The 20257-nt window shown below is 41.1% G+C and overlaps 3 protein-coding genes across 4 annotated transcripts in view; all 3 read left to right on the top strand.

Moving 5' to 3' along the window:
• Positions 1-14: 14 nt before the first annotated feature.
• tctn2 (tectonic family member 2) lies at positions 15-4990 on the top strand. The gene is made up of 18 exons (XM_037483163.2): positions 15-235; positions 456-569; positions 1315-1385; positions 1524-1725; positions 1811-1911; positions 2019-2218; positions 2315-2435; positions 2536-2689; positions 2795-2863; positions 2946-3068; positions 3178-3252; positions 3330-3428; positions 3538-3655; positions 3739-3842; positions 4006-4153; positions 4275-4418; positions 4537-4625; positions 4763-4990. Exons 1-18 carry the CDS (start codon positions 133-135, stop codon positions 4870-4872), a joined length of 2145 nt encoding a protein of 714 aa, XP_037339060.1. The 5' UTR covers positions 15-132; the 3' UTR covers positions 4873-4990.
• A 671-nt stretch (positions 4991-5661) lies between these two features.
• atp6v0a2b (ATPase H+ transporting V0 subunit a2b) lies at positions 5662-14887 on the top strand. 2 transcript variants are annotated; one of them, XM_037482830.2, is made up of 20 exons: positions 5662-6282; positions 6657-6735; positions 7101-7198; positions 7370-7507; positions 7662-7759; positions 8210-8336; positions 8855-8937; positions 9014-9107; positions 9695-9907; positions 10266-10416; positions 10626-10765; positions 10866-11023; positions 11137-11227; positions 11821-11939; positions 12031-12241; positions 12525-12644; positions 12826-12945; positions 13063-13180; positions 13273-13444; positions 13555-14887. In XM_037482830.2, the coding sequence occupies exons 1-20, from the start codon at positions 6166-6168 to the stop codon at positions 13655-13657; spliced, it is 2550 nt and encodes an 849-aa protein (XP_037338727.2). In that variant the 5' UTR covers positions 5662-6165; the 3' UTR covers positions 13658-14887. The 2 variants fall into 2 exon arrangements, with proteins under 2 accessions (XP_037338727.2, XP_062418315.1); XM_062562331.1 differs by lacking the exons at positions 5662-6282; positions 6657-6735 and adding an exon at positions 6823-6932.
• A 115-nt stretch (positions 14888-15002) lies between these two features.
• Positions 15003-20257, top strand: part of dnah10 (dynein axonemal heavy chain 10) — a 30065-nt gene continuing 24810 nt past the window's right edge. The window contains exons 1-9 of the mRNA XM_037482831.2: positions 15003-15628; positions 17158-17252; positions 17597-17705; positions 17807-17922; positions 18089-18296; positions 18473-18630; positions 19060-19290; positions 19432-19622; positions 19793-19991. Of these exons, the coding sequence (XP_037338728.2) occupies positions 15400-15628; positions 17158-17252; positions 17597-17705; positions 17807-17922; positions 18089-18296; positions 18473-18630; positions 19060-19290; positions 19432-19622; positions 19793-19991 (1536 nt within the window). The 5' untranslated portion in view covers positions 15003-15399. The remainder of the gene's footprint in view (positions 15629-17157; positions 17253-17596; positions 17706-17806; positions 17923-18088; positions 18297-18472; positions 18631-19059; positions 19291-19431; positions 19623-19792; positions 19992-20257) is intronic.

Raw genomic sequence — 20257 nt, 5'->3', positions numbered from 1 at the left:
CACATGCACTTGTTTCCCCTGTTTCCGCAGAGGAAGAGCTTTTCTCGGCTGTGCTTGGTTTAAAATCTTCGTTGCCAAGACATCGCCAACAGATTACAAGTATGTCCACTTTAATGAGCTGACTTTAACCAAATGGCTAACACGCTTGGTCTATTTCTTTCCCGTGTATTCGTTCCACGCCATGTCTCCTGTGTTATGCTCTTCATCTCCTTGGCCCACACTCAGAACCTTGCCGGTAAGACCTTACTAGCGACACCTTACAAGCACAATTTACTCAGATTTAATTAAACCACCCAACGGTCACAGGCCATACCGTTAGCTAACGTTAACGCTAAATAACTAGCCGAAAGCTAACTTAATTTACGTTAGCTAACGTTAATTAGTCGTGCTGCGCATTAATATTGTTTTTATGAAGCCAAATACCAAAATGTCCCCGTGTTTTTTTTTCTTCACAGTATTCCAGCCGTCACGCCTGACTGCGACCGGCCCCGAGGTCCGTGCGCTTCTGCTGGGACACACGGCCGACACGTCGCTGACCCTGAGGCCGGTCTTTCCGTCCAACACCACAGGTACCGCTCGGCCTGGGACCCCTTTTTTGAAGCAGTTTGGCATGTCGTTATTCGGCGTGAGGTATTGGTCCTTACGCACTGCAGCCTTCCTGCCGGAGGGCGAAGCCTCAAACACATTGGGTCCAGGGGGCGAGAGGGGTCAGCTACAGTTTTTGTTTCCCGCCTCAGGGTCCTGCACTCCGCCGTTATCCTTATTCTTGGCAGTCGCATTTACCAAATAATGACGGAGGAGGTTGGGATGGACTCAATGATGAGTTCAAGTACATCACCATTGTCCCTTTGCCAAGTTGAACGTCTTCAACCACCTTCCTGGGTAACCGTGTAGCCCAGGATGCCGAAGGACTCCATAGCAGGAACTGGCGCAGCTCTGTTGTTTTGGAACCATCCTCAACCATCTTTGGGGTCTTTAGAGCATTACGGTCCAAGTTGTTGAGTCCGCACCGTGTCACCAGATGGTCGATCTTCCAGCTGTAAGCTGACTCATGCCCCACCAGATATCAGTTCATTGAGGGTGGTGTCATCCGAAAACTTGACTGGAGAGTGGAGGGGCAGTTGTTTTTCTACAGCGGGAAGAAATGAGGGGAAAGGACAAAGCCTTTCATGGTATTAAGTAAAATACCAAGTCGCCAGAGTATTGCAGTCTCCACTTAAGTGGCTTACAAAAACCATCGTTACAAAACGATGTGACCACATTGTTATTTTTGGTCAGATCCCGTGGTTGTTTACGATTTGTTTTCTTTCCTAGGACTCATTGGCTCTCCATCATGTATAAATAGTGTAACACAGTGGGAGGTCACAACGGAGCAGGCAGGAAAGGTGAGAAGAAGCCAACCGTGCCCTCAACATTTCCACTATATTTACAGAAATTAAAATATTTCTAAGATAAGTAAAGTGCAGTTGGACAGGGTTTATGCTAATAAAAATGTTTCATGTTTGTTTCATTTGGTGCCCCAGAATGCAGTTTGGGTTCAGCTGAGACTGGGAAAAAATCTGCGCTTGTGTAGTAAGAATGAGACCGACACGGACTGCTGTCCAAAGCTGCTGTGCGTCCTGGAGACTCTTCAGGTGTCGGCCTGTGTGGGCGGCACGCCTCGGGCATCGCTGCTGATCCAGGCCAAGATACACGCCCTGTTGGTTCCTGCCAATGCTGGATCTGGTGATTCAAATGAAACATATCTCATTTGTAATGCACCTTTTATACCATGGATGTAAGCACAGTATTAATATCCTTTCCTTTTCAGATAATAAAACAATCCTTCCAAACCAAGTCTACCAGCCCCTGGGCTCTTGTCCCTGTGACCTCACATTCAGAGCTTGTGATGTACGCTGCTGCTGTGACAAGGTATTTACACAGGAGGAGTGCTTTTAATTTTATTTTTATTTTAGAAAAATACATTTCCTTCTGTATTAATCGGCGGTGACCTTGAATTTGTCTTCCATCCTGTGAAGGACTGTTCCATTGAAGAGGTGAAGCTGTTTGCTGCACACTGCCTCCCCGGGCCCTTTGGTGGACAGGCCCCTGCTACCCCTGGTTATCAGTGCTCTGAGCAGTCCTCTGCAATCTCCCCAGATTGGTTTCCATTTTTATGTGTCAATTCTCCACCTGAAAACAACCCTTACCTCGGGCTCTTTTACCAGGGAGACACAATGTGAGAAATGATTGAATATACTGTATGTCTGGCTTTGTATTGTTTGATCCTTTTATATATTTCTGTGTCATGTTTTTTTCCCTTCATCTTGTATAGCACATCAGAACCTGGCCCCTCCTTCCAAAGCCCTGTTTGGTCAGCTCCACTGCCAGTTCGTGCTTATATTCAAGGAAGTGCCATTTTATCATTAAATGACCAGCACTTCACTATTCCACAGGTTAGTTATGTGTGTGTTGTTTTTCTATAATAATATTTAGCATTGTATGTGTTCTTAAACCTGTAACTACTAAGGCCTTTTTTATATTTCTTTTCCACAGAAGGGGCTTGGACAGTGTGTAAACAATGCTCCTGTAGCATTTCTGGAAAATTTCAACGTGAATTGTGTAACTATTCTACGCTCCTGTCCAGCTGGACTTCCCTTACAGACACGACCAACCGATTTGAGTATTACATTGAAGGATGGGAAAGGGGGTTTGTATTACATGCTGAACACACCGAAGCAATGTTTCTAGAAGTATTACAACTTGTTGAATCCACGTGACCTCAATTCATTTTTCTCTTTTTCATGTTTTCCAGGCTATGTTGCAGTGGATGTAATTGATGAAGTCGCCATTGACATGAGTCTGTTTATTTCAAACACTTTGGGTACAGAGAACAACATATGATTAAAAAACACCAAGTCTGGAAATAAACCTAGGTATTGAAACTTGTTCATTTTTCTATGAAGATGACGGGCTGCTATGTGAGAACGTGACCTTAGCGCTGGATTACACATTCTACTGGAAAGGAAATGGCATCACAAGTGTTACACTGACTCGCACTGTTGGGACGATCACTTTAAATACAAGTCGTAAGTTCCCATAACGCTTATCCTTCATTTGGCTGATCACCAGCCATAGTTGCTGGATATGTTGGATATATATTTTAGCCTAATTTCTGCTTGTTTGTCTCCGAAACAGTGGCGTTAACTACAAGGTATTCCGCTGTGTTTCTAAATGGAGGATTAATGAGTGAACCCAACTCAGGAAACCCAGGTGAGCGCAATATAAAAATACTTAATCCTGATCTGAACAAGCTGTTTGGTAGGAAATAGTTACACTTTGAATGACAGGTTATCAGGTGGGAAGACCTGTCATTGCTGGAACTCTCGACACTTGGGACAATAATACAGGCTCAGTGCAGAGGACATCACTGAACGTTTGGAAACCAGGTGAAACTAATTCAGACTTCATCTGACTACTGACTCACTCCATTTAGTGTGGTAATGAATTATGTATATTTTACTAAAACAATGCATACTTTTCGGATGTGGCTAACAGTGAGTGATGGACTTTGTTCCACTACCGGGATGAAACCAGTTCTGTTTGGGGAGAATTCCACATCAGGATGTCTGCTGCCTGTCAGCCGACAGAACCTGACCCAGTGTGATCTCCTCAGGTCAGTAGCTCAGCCTGAGGTCATGATTTATCCATTGATAGGTTTGTATTGTAAGTAAAATATAAGGTATTTAACCTTTTTAGGGATGCTGTTACTTCTCTCCAAGCTGCTTTGATTACAGCCACCTATGTGGCAAAGAGTGGAAATCCAGATCCTCTAATAATGACAGACTGGGTGAACATAAGCTGTAAGTAGAAACCAAGAATTAATTTATTCAACAATTTAGTTTAGTAAAGTTCATATATATTAGTGTGAGATATTTGTTAAATTTAACTTTATTTTTGTTATTCTTTATTACAAATAGCTTATTCACATTATAACTACATGTTACACAAACTTATAAATTCCAGTTGTGACACTGAACTCAAGCACAACCATGAATGACACCCCAAGTTCATGCAGTGGGGTTCCATCCCACCAGCATATCCATGTATTGAGTCTTATCACTGGCATGGTAGAAGGCAGACCTCAAAGGGATATCCGTGCGGTGCTAGTCAGGTGTGTATACTCTTTGAAATGCATTGTGTAAAATGCATTTTCCATGCACCCGTTAATCATTTTATGTTTTACCTTTTTAAAAGTCTTTGTAAAACATGGATCCTATTTTGGCCACTTGTAGCTACACTCTCTCCCCTTGGGCCCTGGATTGTGGAGGAGGGGATGTCTCTCCATGTATGGACCCATTGGAGACCAAGTTGTTCCCCATCACCTCCTCAGTCACTTTTACTGACATTCCCATCAACACAGGACCACCAAAAACCAGGCAAGATGCACCCTTCTACAGAGAGCTGTTAACTTGAGCCAAAACAAATGGGTCTCCCCCAGCCAGCTACCTGGCTGATGCTTACCTAGAGTCTGATGATTTATTTTCTTTACTCCAGGTTTCAGGTCAACTTTACAGAGTATGACTGCAACAGAAATGATGTGTGTTGGCCTGAGCTTGGCTTTCCCATGACAAAGTATTACACAGGTAGGCTTAGTCCTTTACAACCTATCCAGTGCAAATTGGAACTACAGCTCTAAAATATGAATCTCTTTTTGTGTTTGAAAAAAACAAACAGATACTGACAGTACCATTTGTGACATTTCAACTTCCATCCTCCCCAGGTGAACCATATTCTCAGTCATTGGCTAAGGGCCTCATCTTAGTTTTCTTCTTCATCATTGCCTCGATTCTTGGGACCCCCTGGAGACTGATCCGACAGGCATGGACTTAAACCTCGGGGCAAAGCAAGATAATATTTAAGTCACTGAAATGTAAATACAACTGTACAACAGCTGTTGAAATGTATATTATTGTACTGGTGTGCAATTTTGTATTAAACTATTTTTTTCTATGACTTATTTCTCAAACTCACTCTCACATCATACTTCTGATCACTACTTCATCAACATTCTTATTAATATGTCTGAATGACTTCACCTGACTACTGACTCACTCCATTTAGTGTGGTAATGAATTATGTATTTTACTAAAAATAAGCATACTTTTCGGATGTGGCTAACAGTGAGTGTGACTTAGTCTGCTGGCTGTCAGCTGACCGAATCTGACCTAGTGTGATCTCCCCAGGTCAGTAGCACAATTTAATCCAACTGAATTGTGCTATTAGTTCTAAGAACGATTAAAAATTATTAAGACGTATCTAATTCTCCCTCATTTGTACATTTTTTCACTTGTGTTGAGTGATTTTTTTGTACAGCCCAAAGTCATTTTATCATTTTAGTGATACGCCAAACTATTGTTTGATAACCCTCAACCAACCAGGAGCAGCAAATAAATAACAATTAAAATACACAGAAAGAATACAGATTGTACTAAAGTAAAAAAAATTGTTTTAAAACAAAACAGTAAAGTGTAAAAATGAGACTGGTCGGTCTATTTATGTAAACTGCAATGTAAGAACAATGTACAGTTGACGCATGCGCTGTAAGTGTTTACCTCCGCCTGCAGACTGCGTTGAGGGCTCACATATTTTCGGATGTGTAGTGCGCAGACTCCAGGGGGCGATGGGGATTGGTCAAGGGAACATCTACTTCTGTGGAATTGTGGAAGTTGAACGTATTCAACAGTTGGAGAAGTGACGTGGATCACTATGGATAGGACCAGCGAACATTGGCTAAATACTTCATAAATTATCAGACGGTTCGCGACTACTGCATTCAACATGTTACCTTAGCGGTCATAATATCGGTTGAGTCACCAACTTCAGATTCAACTTGGTCCAAACAAGTTTTTCCTTGAACTAAAGACACTGCTCACCGGTGGCTAAGCTAGCGTATTAGCTAACAGCCTCATCTTTATCAATAACGTCAGCTGCCTCAAGTCTGCGTTATGCAACTCAAACATTGTATCATCACCGGAGCGGAAACATTAAACGCCCGAACCAGGACTGCGACCAACCGCCCTTGACGTGCTCAATTTACGGAAACGACTTTATCGTCAGTTAGCCTGCTAACATTAGCCCGTCATCTCACCGAGCAGGAAACGTACGGTCAAACACCCGAGCAAGATGTGCTCTCTGCTGCGAGGGGAAGAGATGTGTCTGGCCCAGCTGTTTCTGCAGTCCGGGTCGGCGTACGACTGCGTCGTTGAACTGGGGGAGCTCGGGCTGGTGGAGTTCAGAGACGTAAGTCCCGGCCGAGACACCCCCCATCAATGTCTCACTTTGAAACTTATTGCAGAGTTGGCAAACATCGAAAAGCACTCTAGGAACTGTTCTTCAGTTTATCTTTTTTTGCCTATAGAATTTTACATCTTAATTCATATGAAAGCAGATAACGTCATTTTTTCAGACGATTTTAGACCAAACAAGTAATCGATTAATGCAGGAAATAATCATTGAAGCCCTAATCCCATTGATCACAATTGATGTCAAATGTAATGTTACTTTAAAGTATAGTTACTTAACGTATAATTTATGATGATTATGACAATAAGTGGAAATGCAGATTGGTAATAATGCCTTACTTGACTTTAAATGTTTCTTAACCTTTTTTTCAGCTCAATCCCAGTGTTAACGCATTCCAGCGGAAACATGTCAATGAGATTAAAAAATGTGAAGAGATGGAGAGGATCCTCGGTAAGAATATATTGATATTTAATACGGTTTGTCAGTAATATGTGTATGCATTGAGGTAGTCAAGGCAGTAGATCAAATATGTTTGCCCTATGCAGGATTACAACAAAGCTCTGATAACCGTGAAGAAGCAAAGCAGATGAGCAAGAAGCCGTGACCGAAAGGAATAGCGAGCAAGTGACCCTACAGTCATGAGAAATGTCAGCTGGTTTCAGAGAAATCTGCTAAACTAACTAAATAATTCGATGAGCAGGAGAGATTAACCCAATGTCTTTCTGTACATCCAGTGTTGTTGTTTTTTTTGTTTTTTCTTAAAGGCCAGCCACTATACTGTTTGTCTTTGAAAGTTTGCCCTTTATTTTTAAAAGGATACCTTCTGAGGGAAGTCAAGAAAGCAGACATTTCTCTGCCAGAGGGAGATGTGAACCCAGTGGCTCCTTTGCCCAAGCATGTCATGGCTATAATGGTCAGTTATTTGTTCGTTAAATCAGTGTTGAGTGCTCTGCGTTCTCTATGTAGAATATGGAATCACACTTTATTCTGCTTTTTTAGTCTGTAAAATCTTTAAAAATTCAATTTGAATAGAATAACTATTATCATTGCAGGGCCCATTATCACTGTGTTTCTGTGTTCACAGGAGCAGCTGCAGAGGCTAGAAGTAGAGTTAGGGGAGGTCACCAGGAATAAAGAGAAGCTGCAGAGAAATCTGTTGGAGCTGACAGAGTACACACACATGCTGCGCATCAGCCGCAGCTTTGTACAGAAGACATCAGAGGTTACTATGTCATTCTATGATGAAGCTGTATTCTTTTCACCAGAATTTCCATCTTGGTTATTAAAGAGCAAATACATTTATCATGATATGGCAATTCATATTTGGTCTTTGAATTTTCTTCCTCACCCTCCTGGCATCTTGTTTTTACTTTTAGCAAGAGCCGCTACAGGTTCAGTATGAGGAATTCCCCTTCTTGGAAAAAGACACACTGATGGACTACAGCAGCATGCAGAGGCTCGGGGCCAAACTTGGGTGAGGGTCCAAATTACGCTGGCCTTATTAGCATTACATTTCATTATGAATGTGGAAATATAGGTTTTGTTTTACTTTTTCCAACTTAAATTTACTTGACAATATGTTTACAAAATGTAATAAAATGTGGAAAAGTCAAGTGATATTTTAGTTTATTACAATGCAACTACTTCAGGGGGTGGTTGGGGGCCTTACAATGTCGCTATGTCCTCAAAGGGCCCTGACAGAAAAGGTTTGGGAACCACTGGTGTAAGGAAACAATAATATATTGTCATATTTCATATTGAAGTTTTTCTTTAGTGATGCAATTGAATTACATTTTATTAGTGTTTTCTCAAGATTATTGTGATTTTTATCATGGCATTTTATCTTAAATGTAAAATGAAAGTTTGTTGTGACTGAGGCAGACATGTGAGGCTACTTGTGAATGCCCATATCATTCTCCTGCAGTTTCATTTCTGGACTGATCAAGAGGACAAAAATTGAGGCCTTTGAACGGATGCTGTGGAGAGTATGTAAAGGCTACACCATCCTCAGCCATGCTGAGGTCGAGGAGTATTTGGAAGATCCTGATACGGTGAGCTTTTCAAAGCCGCTTTTGTTTGATTTGTGCTTCACTCTAGTTACAATTGAACACAACACAGTAAATTTGTCATTGTCATTGCACAATTCAATTCAGTAAGCATCTATGAGGTGCCTTGAGAACTTTCAATCTGCTTCTAAATTGATACTTAATATTGCAAAAACAGCACAGCGACTCACTTTTAAGATATTAATGTGCTTTGGTCGGCCTCACTTAGCAGACAGTAACAATTATCACCTTGATTAAATAGTAAAGTAAACTCTAGTAATTCTAGTCACAAAGTGTCTGTTCTTGTAGGCGATCCGCTCGTGCACGCTGATTCCAGGCGTGTGTGTGGAAGCGCTGTGTTGTAAAGTTAATCACCTTCAGCGGTGAACATGGAGCGGCTGAAATGAGCTGCGGTCGATGAGCGAGCCGCTGTCAGAGGAGTCGTGTTGATTTTCAGAAGACCCGATTGGGTACCTGCGTCATGTCATAAATATACAACACTTCCTCCTATTCTGTGTGTGCAGGGTGAGCCTAGCAGAAGTGTGGTGTTCTTGATCTCTTACTGGGGAGACCAAATTGGTCAGAAAGTGAAGAAGATCTGTGACTGGTAATTATTCTACAATACCAACGGCAGGAAGGGGCTTTGTACTCCTAATGAATAAACCTACTTTCTCTGTCCACAGCTACCACTGTCACTTGTATCCCTATCCCAGTACCAACGAGGAGAGGAACGATGTTGTGGAAGGACTTAGAACTCGTATTCAGGATCTGCACACAGTAGGTCCATTTACTCACTGGCAGGAACAAGTTACTGTCTGAGTCACTTTGTCACTAAGTGTGTTTGCCATTGTCTTTGTTCAAATATGAGCACTCAAGACATTTTCTCCCTGGTTTATTAGTTAAAGTATTACAAAAATGTACGTTAGAAAACAGTCATTTATGGTCAAAGAGTTAAAGAATACAATTGAATGCCTGATCTATTTCTAAACAAAAAACACAATTGTCTCTTCTTCAGAGCCAATCCCTGCAGTTATTGGGTCATTTGAGTGCATCCTTTGGTGGCTTTAATCCACTGTGACTGAATAATATAATGGCACTCACTCCCTGTAGCACATGATCAACATGAGACCCGAGCGGAGCGTTTTTTTTTTTTTCTGTACTTTTTTTTTTTTTCAGCCCCTACCCGATCCTTCGTTTGTCTCCTCAAGTTCACACACAAAGCTCTTAAAGATGTCTCTAAAACCTAAAGCTGTATTTCTTTGATCAATACATCATATATACAGTAAATTGTTTGTAAACTTTGCTTTTGTTTCTTTGTTTGAATATTTGTGTGTGATGTACTGCTCATCTCTGACCTTGTGTAGGTTCTTCATAGGACTGAGGACTACCTGAAACAGGTCTTGATGAAGGCCTCTGAATCAGTCTACACCTGGGTCATCCAGGTCAAGAAGATGAAGGCCATCTACTATATTCTCAATCTGTGTAGCTTTGATGTCACCAACAAGTGTCTGATTGCGGAGGTTTGGTGTCCTGTCAACGATATTCCCACGCTGAGAAGAGCCCTAGAGGAAGGATCGGTGAGGAAACCCTTAGTAGAGCCCTCTATTCTGTACTCTGGCTTCAATAACCGAGGAAGTTACTTCATGAACTTGACTGTTATCATAACAACAAAGTGCTGAGTCAGGCATCTCCTTTCTTTTTCCCCCTTGAGTTTGACTTAAGGGTATCGCACTGACTGGCAAGGCTCTTTACTGATTACTTCATGTCCAAACTGTTGAGCCGCATGAGTCTTGGTTCTTTTTTTCTTGTTTATTAATTTCATTAATGTTCATGTCTGTGTAGTTCTTGCTGTGTTAAAGATTTCTTTTAATTTATTAGAACGTATTTTATTTCAGGCCAACAGGTTGACATTTTGATTTGACATTATTGTTTCAGAGAAAAAGCGGAGCGACCGTTCCCTCCTTTGTTAATCGTATCCCCACAAATGACACTCCGCCCACCCAGATCAGGACCAACAAGTTTACATCTGGCTTCCAGAACATTGTGGACGCTTATGGAGTCGGCAATTACAGAGAGGTCAACCCTGGTGAGTGGGATCCTTTCATCACTGAGATTGAATGGATTTAACATCAATGTATTGCATAACAGCCTTGGAAGCCAATTTTAGATCCTTTTATTGTCATTTTAAAATACTCCCTCGTGTCAATTAACAGTTTTTCTGTGTTTTTTGGGTCCAGTTAATTCTACATATGTATATCATGCAGTAATGCTCTTTCTTCTCCGTCCCATATGCAGCTCCTTTCACAATCATCACTTTCCCGTTCCTGTTTGCTGTGATGTTCGGGGATCTGGGTCATGGACTTATCATGGCTCTGTTTGCTTTCTGGATGGTGCTGTACGAGAACAACCGCAAACTTAAAAACACCAGGAATGAGGTGAGCGAGTACTTCTCAGCGTTCGCTAATACTCATACTAATACAGTGTTCTGTACAGTATGTGTTACGTGTATGTGTGTAATCGCACTTATACTTTCAGATCTGGAACACATTCTTTGAGGGTCGTTATATCATCCTGATGATGGGCCTGTTCTCCATCTACACGGGCCTGATATACAATGACTGTTTCTCAAAGTCCCTTAACATCTTTGGTTCCGGGTGGAACGTGTCGGCCATGTTCAGGGCCGAGGTGTGGAAGTGAGTACTTTGTGATGAGGTCATTGTGTAAGCAACCTAATATACCAGATAAGATTAAGGTTTCATCTTGACCTAAATATACAACTCACTGGTGTCTCTTTGTGCCGTGTCAGGAATGCTGATATCAGTGGGAACCGTTTTCTCACTCTGGATCCAAATGTTACAGGAGTTTTCACCGGACCTTACCCTCTGGGAATCGACCCGGTGAGTGAAGAGCATTAGAGACTAGTCATCATGAGAGACATCATTTGTCATATAATACCCCATATACATAGATGTCACTATTGCCTGTAATAATTGTGATGGTTCTAAAGAGCCTTCATCACAATCACAGTACGAATGTCACCAGGACATCAAATTGCATAGAATTTAAAGAAGAGTTTGGTATATTTGCTATTTCTGCCCGTGTACGGGTTTAAACCGTGTTCATGTTGTGTAAACCTTTGGATACAGTTTGTATTGCATAATAATAATAAATACAACAAGATGATTAATTAAGCAACTGTTGTGTGTCAGCTCAAGATTCAACCCAATCTCCCTCATGAAACTTAACATTGTGAGCTTGAGTGCCACGCTCTGCGACTGGTTCAGTTTCCCACAAACAGACCCCAGACTGTTCAGATTGGGAGACACACCTCCTTCGCTTTAGTGTTGAACAGCAGAGAAAAAACTAGGCAAGGAGATGATTGTTGTTTTTGATTTAGGATTTAATATATTTGTTTTAGAATTATTATTATTTATATTATTATTTTTTACACTGCTAATAGTATGATTTGTGTCGTCTTTCTTTTGCACAGATTTGGAACTTGGCATCCAACCGCCTTACGTTTCTCAACTCCTATAAGATGAAGATGTCAGTGATATTAGGTGTTATACACATGAGCTTCGGGGTTATCCTCAGCACTTATAATCACTTGTAAGTACTCACTTGTATATATGATCTTGTAAATATTTGAGCATTGGATGTTACAGTTTCAATATCCTTTTATTTTTGTAAACAAAAACAGGCACTTCAGGAAGAAGCACAACTTGTACTTGGTCTTTCTGCCTGAGCTACTGTTCCTGCTTTGTCTATTTGGCTACCTGGTGTTCATGATATTCTACAAGTGGCTGGTCTTCACCGCTAAAGACTCCAGAGAGGCTCCAAGCATCCTCATCCACTTCATAAACATGTTCCTCATGCAGAGTGATGGAGTGCAACCCCTCTATCCAGGGCAGGTGAGAAGCTAATATAATTATCACAGGTTGGAGGTTTGATCCCCGGCTCCTCCTTTCTGTGAGTCAAACACGGAACTCAATGTTATCCCCAAGCGCTTTCCAGCCCCCCGCTGCTGCTTACGATGCTTAGAGTGGGTTAAACGCAGAGGCCAAGGTTCATGTATGCCCCTGCATGGCGCAATTAAAGGAAGCTAATAATAATAATTTATAATAATACAATTTTCGTGTTAAGCCAGATTAAAGAAAATAGAATTTTCATTCCATGTTGTCCTGATTCCTCCAGACTGGGCTGCAGGTGTTCCTGGTTGTCGTTGCCGTTCTCTCCGTGCCTGTCTTACTCCTGGGGAAACCTGTCTACCTTTATTGGCTTCACAATGGAAACCACCGCCCAGGATTGTATAGGGTGAGAATTTGAACCTGTGACTCTTTCCACTGTGGGAAATGGGTTCCCAAATGCCTGTTGCCTAACCCCGGACAGAATTGACGACTCGTTACACTGTCCAGATGGCGTTTGGCGGATTCAGTTCTGGACCCAGACAAAAATATTATGCACATGTGAGTAGTTCTTGTCTGTGTGTTCACAGGGATACGAGCGTGTGCGGCGCAACAGTGAGGAGGAGCTCTACCTGATGAGGGCTCATGACATGGAGGAGGGCGCCAGTCACAGTGATCTCTCCAGCAGTGGAGAGCGCCAGACAGACGAGGTCAGCACAGCAAAATGGCCGCACAGTTACCCGTTCATGCCACACTTGCACCAACCACTGTTACATTTCACTGGTTTCCAGCTATGGCTCTGAGTGAATTTTTTTCTTCTGTGACAGTTTGACTTTGCAGATGAGTTTCTGCACCAGGCCATCCACACCATAGAGTATTGCCTCGGTTGCGTCTCAAACACAGCTTCCTACTTAAGGCTCTGGGCTCTGAGCCTGGCCCACGCCCGTAAGTACGATGGTTGGCAGTAGTCTGTCCCAGCACATACTGAGTAATTCCCTGAATGAATGAAGCACATGGTCCTTTATGTGCTTTCACAGAGCTGTCTGAGGTGCTGTGGACCATGGTGATGCGAGTGGGATTACGAATGGACACCAGTCTCGGGGTTTTATTCCTGGTGCCTGTGTTTGGCCTGTTTGCCGTTCTTACTGTTTCCATCCTCCTCGTAATGGAGGGTCTGTCTGCATTCCTTCATGCGCTGCGGCTGCACTGGTAAGATAACAAGAACAACTTCAGAAGTAATTTTGTCATTGATGGGGCCACCATGCTCTGAATTATCTCAATGTGTTTGTATTCATAGCGGCTGCTTCTTTCTTCCTCAGGGTGGAGTTTCAGAATAAATTCTACAGTGGGACTGGAGTGAAGTTTTCCCCTTTTTCTTTCTCTCTCTTGCCCTCCAGCTTTGAGCAATATGGCTTACTGTGAAGGGACTCTCAGATAATAGTGTTGGGTAGTAAACTGAGCCAAAAAGGACATGCTTAGGAGGGCACATTGTAGAGACGTCATCAGGAGATAATGATTTTTCTTGTAATCTTTTTTTCATCTGTTCTGTCAAGAAATTATATAGCTATAGACTGGTTGAAATGCAATGCCCTCCCAGCAGTGGAAGAAATGTAGACATGAGATTGTACTGTTGAGAAATGTGTGCTAATTACAAATGTATGTAACGCACAGTATTTTATACCAGGAGCAGTTTGATTTCATTTACTTTATCGCTGCAGGTTAAAATGCTAAAAGCTCCAATTGGGAGAGGAGCCCATATCCATAAAACCTTCAGTTTTCAGGTTTTGTTTATGTCGGTAGTATGGAAAACAAAATATGCCAAACTTGAAATATTTAACTAAAGACACGACCGAGACTTATTAGGATTAATCTTTTTTCAGAATCTACTCTTTTCACAGGATTTTCTTATTAGACAACCAGCTTTTTAAGAAAATTGATATTATGGTATTTCCTGGCAGATCTGGCTCATATGGGTGGTGGATGATCACTTAGCCTTTGTTTGACTTTTTGTTGCATGGAGTGCCTTACAGAAGTACAACCAAATGACAACATAGTGTATTGTTTTCAGTTTTCTTTGTGGTATCAAAACAGTGCTGAGGCTCTTGACTTGTTTGTATTGAAATGTGCGCTGGCAGGTGATGAGATGTATATAATTTTACAGAAATATTTTTTAATTTATTTTAAAGTGTATCAGAATTAAACATATGTTGACGGGGTTATGATTTTTACTTGTATGCATTCACAGTGTTGCCTATGCATTTGTCAATTACTGAACTATTTAACATTCCACACAGTTGTTGACTCACCTCTGCTGGCAAGAGCCCCTACTTTGAAATATTCTTTATTCATATTTAACTCCACGGCCAGGCTTTATCAAATCCTATTAGGAGATAATTTAATTATATACTAGTATCAGGCATTAGTAATCATAAAATGTATAAAGTGGAGTAATGATTAGCAAATGTTTTCATTCCTGTGTAGTTGACTTTAAAATGTTCAATAGGTTAGTTGAATTGTAGTTTTCTCTAATGCAGCCTTAAACTTGCCATTTATGTTAACATTACGAATCATCTCTTTTCCTTGACAAACACTCCATGTTTTATTTTTTAGAAAAAAAAACATGTCAATGTCAATAAATTGCATTTTTTTTTAGTTGGTTATTTTTTTTTGTGAATGCCATAATTGTATTCCTTATTGTATTTCGGTTTGGGAAATGAAAGTGTCATGGGACAAAAGCAAGACGTTTGTTCGTCTTCAAGCAGTTAACGTTACATGATGTGCATGCAAATAGGAATGATCTCCCTTTATTTTGATAAATGAGCTATGTGTTGATACAACTAAACCAAAATGCTGATCAAAGAGTACGGTGAATAGGTGTTACATTCTATATTCAATGTAAGATATCTGCCATTCAGTAAGCACTGCGGGAATAACCAACCACCTCTCTCATCCATAGCTCCCGACAGGCATAGCGGTAAACGCCTAACGTGCGGTGGTTACCACGGCAACGTCAAACAGCTAAACCTCTGCATAGAAACTTAGCGGTAGTTGTTAAAGCTGATGGAAATAAGCGATGTGATGTTCACGACGTATCAAATTGCGGGTTGACAAAGTTATTTAAGATTGTATTCCCCCAAAATGTCAACTAACGTCAGCTGAAAAAGATGGTCCACGACGACTTACGAGTGGAGTGGATCCGCCGGTGCGTTTGCGCGGGTTTCAACTTACCGGACGACTGCAAATGCTTCGACGAACTACTGGAACGGGGAGATGGAGAGGAAGAAGACAAAATGACCCGTTTTTTAAACCTTGTCCTCGAAGAAAACTGCTCATCTTGTCTTCTGTTTTTCAAAACTACCAGAGAGGAAGAAATTGAAGTCGAAACTCGAGTTGGTGAGTTGGAATTAGGTGTAACGCTAACTTAGGTTAACCACGTTTTGTGCACTCACGTTAGCACATTTCAACAACAATCAAAAGTGCTTCACGCGAAACCATTTAAACCATCCAAACATAAAGCTTGGATTAAAAAAAATATTTAAAAAGAACGTTGATTGAAACAGAAGAAAAGCATGCAGTCGTTGAAAGATGAAAACCGTATTAAAAAAAATAAATAAAATTTGTAGTGTAGAGCACCAACATTCCACAAGGGAGAAAATGTCAATTAATGGCAGCAGCAAAAAAACGGTCTCAGGGAGACCTGCAGCTTTCTGGAACATCTACGCATCTTTATACACTTGACGGGACACGTTTACACACCGTTATAGTTTTTCCAAATCCGGTTGAGACATAAATGCTCTAATCCTTGACATATTCTTTAGGTCATAGTAAGATGTTGTAACTGTCTTGATGTGGCTGTTCAGGTTGAGTTCCGAATCCAAAATTACACCCTGATTTCTGGTTTTGTTTTTCTGTATCAGTAATTGAAGCTCACCTCCTACGTTGAATCGTTCATCCTTGTTACCTAAATGAATTACTTCTGTTTTATCTTTGTTTAATTCCCATTTTGGCACATCTGATTGTTGATTTGTTCAATGCATTTACCCAGCTCTTCTATGGGTTTATAGTCCCCTGGTGATGTAACGTTAGTGATGTAGATTTGTGTGTCAGCTGCATAACACACTTTGTTGTTTTTCATGATCTGAACTAATGGAAGCATGTAGATGTTGAACAGTAGGGGCCCCAGTATTGAATGGGAACACTACGTGTCATTTTCTTCATTTATGATGTGTAATTAGCACAACGTATTCCCGGTCTTTCAAATAGGTTTAAAACCCGTTACCCAATGTGCCAGAGAAAACAGTTATTTACGAAGAAGTAGTTGTTGAAAAAAACACACAAAAAACCCATATATATTTTACTTTAAAAAAGGCAGGTTATCAATCTTATTTGTTTCGGACTTAAGATCCAAGTAGTATTGACTTGTAACTTTTCATTGTTGTCACATCTGAATTAGCTTTCTTTATGAGTGTGTGGGAAGAATATCTGACCAGCAGGAGGATGACTTAAGATGTTGTATAATGTCTTCGATGCTTGTATGGTTCATTTAATTAAATTGTGTCATAGTGTTTAAATGGATGTCATTCCATATCCTGGGTTTGGTGTGGAGGCCCTGACTCCTTGTATAATTGTCTGATTTTTTCCCAGTAAAAAAGGAGGCAAATTGATAGCATGTCTGGGCGGAGCTCAGGATCCACTGACACCATGCTCTCATTTAACGTGACTGTTAGCATATATTCTGGTCATGTCGGCCGGTTTCTTCTAAAGATGATAAACTCCATCAACCTCTTATCCATAATAATGACCCACAAAAAGGCACAATTTGTGGCCAGGTTTGAGTCATGTAACATTATGTTGAATTAGTTGAACACAACGTAGCGGGTGGACATTATGAGCCATGAACACTTCAACGTGTCTAACCACAGAAAGGACGAGACATGGACACTCTTCAGATCCCGACAAGGAGACCTGGATTCAGAGTGGAGCAGAGATCTCCTCAGGAGACTCAGAGGAGACAAATGTAAGATGACATTTTAATCCCATCTCTTTTGTAAATTACTTACACATTGTGGTCGTGTTTGAAATCATTTGATTGATGTCTATTGTTGATGGACACGTGGGGCAATGGTGGCGCATGGAGTAGTGCAGTGCGCTGGGGGCCGCAAGGTTGGTGGTTTGAATCCCAGCTGCCCCATGTGCCATGTCGAAGTGTCCCTGACCCCTAATTGCTCCCCAGGCAAAAATGTAATGCATGGGTTATAATGCAATGTAAGTCGCTTTGGATGAAAAAGCGTCAGCTAAATAACATGTAATGTAATAGACAGGAGGAAAATGTCAATATCATTTTGGGTTTTGTGTTTTCAGAGGTTTGACGTTCAAGTGGTCTATCACATTGAGCTTCATGTTGCAGTAAACGAATACCCAGAGAGGTTTTTGAAATCCACTGTGTTTTACTTCATCAGGAACAGGGAGGGTGAGGAGACCGACCAGTACCAACACAGTAAAGCATGTTCAACCATCCCATTGCACATAAAAGAATATTAACCAACATTCTGTCATTTTTGTTTTAAATAGAGACAGTGGTTGAACCATTGGACATGAAAGAGGCCACTAAGCTGTTGCCCCGGCTATTTGATATTGGTATGCATCATGGACCGCCTCTTTTTGTGTTGCAGAACAAACTGGCCAACGTAAGTAAAATGAAAAATGACAAGCAACCGGCAGCAAAGACTAACAGCCAGACAAAAGTCTATTATAACAAAAGAACACATGTCATTATCAACCATGTACATCAAAGACATTCGATTTTCTGAATGAAGAACATCTGATGAATATCTTCTCTGTTTGTCTCTGCAGGTATATATTCCCCTGGTTACCGCCCACCAGATGAAGATAACTGGTGCAGGTTATGTAAGCAAGGCAGATTCTCCTGAGCTGGAAACCAGTGGAGCGGGTGAAAAGAAGAGTCCAGAGAAGTCAAATGGGCTACTTATGTGTCGTGACGACTTGCTAAATAGGATGTACAAGTATTTGGGCATGGTAAAGTCAACTATCCAACACCAAGGTTCGATTTATTAGATTGACTAACACCATTTGTTCAGGAATTTATTGATCATTTTAAATGACAAGTATACTGTACATTCTTATTCAAATTGTTAGGGTCTAAAAAAATACAAGCCGTTGATATACTGCTCATGCTCAGTTCATAATAAACAGAAGAAATCTGCCTCTTTGTCACAGATGGGACAACACTGCTCATCCCTGAGCTAGACCTGGAGCCGGAGGTGGATGTACTGAGATCTAATCCAGAGATAGTGGAGAAGTTGGAGCAGTGTGTGACAAATTGGCACACTCAGATTACACTTGTTATTGAGCTGCAGCAAAACAAAAAACCACAGGTTCGTGGCCTCTCGTATACTCTGAGTTTCAATCCACACAGGCTCGGTGGAATCAGCTGAAGGATTTTGGGTCAAGCCCAGCAATGAAGATTTTGAGGTTCATGGAATTGTGATTATAGAACAAGATTGAGCAATGCAATTAAGTTTCACCATCACTGATGCTCAGTGAAATACCAGAATCACTCGCTCCACCTCAGATCCATAGAGAATCAGCTCTTTAGTTTTATTGATGTTTAGCATGAAGCTGTTCTCTGAGCACCGCTTTGCTTGATAGTCATTTCCCTTTAAGGTTGCCGATGTCCAAGAATCTATATTACTGTCAGCTCACAATGTATTTCTGCTCTTAAACAAATCTTCTAGAATGTATATAATGATATCCAAAGGCTAACTTTAATGTGAAACTGAACATTCATTTTTATTTTCCTCCAGGCCCCTGACCCTTTGGCAGAGTTAACATTTTGGCAGGAGCGTGCATCCATCCTGAGTGGTCTGAGTGAGCAACTCAAACAGCCTGTTGTCCGCAAGATCTTGAAGGTGATGACCAAAACAGATGCCGGCATTGTTCAGACCCTGAAAGGAACAGTTGCTGAACTCACCAAATACCATGTGGAGTCAAATGATAATTTACGCTTCCTCAAGACACTGGAAAGACACTTCATGGTGAGCTGCATTTAAAAAAATAAACTGCCAAGAGCTGGTGGTTACAAAAACACACTCTAAATCTGAATCTGAATTCTGGCCATATAACTAATGTGCTCTCCTTGCCTTCACTTCTATCAACATGAACGTTTTTTGTTTTAGAACCTGGCCACTGGAGCACATTTAAATGTGCTCATGGAGACGATCCCTCCTTTGATGAGTAGCCTGCAGATCATATGGATGATATCTTGCCATTACAATACAAATGAGCGTATGGTCCCTCTAATGGAGCGTATTGCCTGGCAGCTGTGTCAACGTGTGACTCAGGTCATTGATGTCCACACGCTATTCAAGTACGTGTAGACATTTTTTCATTTTAGAATGAAGCCTTTGTGCTTAGTGATAGTTTAAGGGTTACCATTTTTAATAATGTCTATCACTCAGTGGTCAGTCAGAACCCCCTATTTGAAGTGGTTATTTAACATTTTTAATATAGCTTAATCATGTATTGTGCCTTGGACAGAGATGAGAGGGAAGTGGCCAAATCCAAGGTGCATGATGCTAAGCAGGTCTTGGACCAGTGGAGGTTGTCCTATTTCCAGGCACGTGCTGAAATTGAGGAATCAGGCAGGAACCAACGCTGGGAATTTGAACGGAAAAGGCTCTTTGAGAGGACTGATCACATATCTTCCGTCTGCCAGGACTTATACAACGTTTTGCAGGTCTGTACACATATGAATCATGAATATTGCCCTCTCACTCTACTAAATATCATAGTGTACATATTCTCTTTATTTATATATCACATATATATACTTTGCACTTTATCACTGACCTTGATGGTCACTGCAATTTCTGGTTAGATGCTGAACTGGAACTTGTTGTCTCAGTACCTGTACTCTGTGCAATGACAATAAAGTTGAATCTAATCTAATCTAAACATGAGAATGACTTAAAAGCAACCCAGGTTTATGAAACAGTTCTTTCC

The sequence above is a fragment of the Pungitius pungitius genome, chromosome 5 (genome assembly GCF_949316345.1).
Source record: "Pungitius pungitius chromosome 5, fPunPun2.1, whole genome shotgun sequence".
Classification (NCBI taxonomy): Eukaryota; Metazoa; Chordata; class Actinopteri; order Perciformes; family Gasterosteidae; genus Pungitius; species Pungitius pungitius.
Note: the sequence above shows the minus strand (reverse complement) of the source record. Positions and strands in the feature narration are given on the sequence as shown.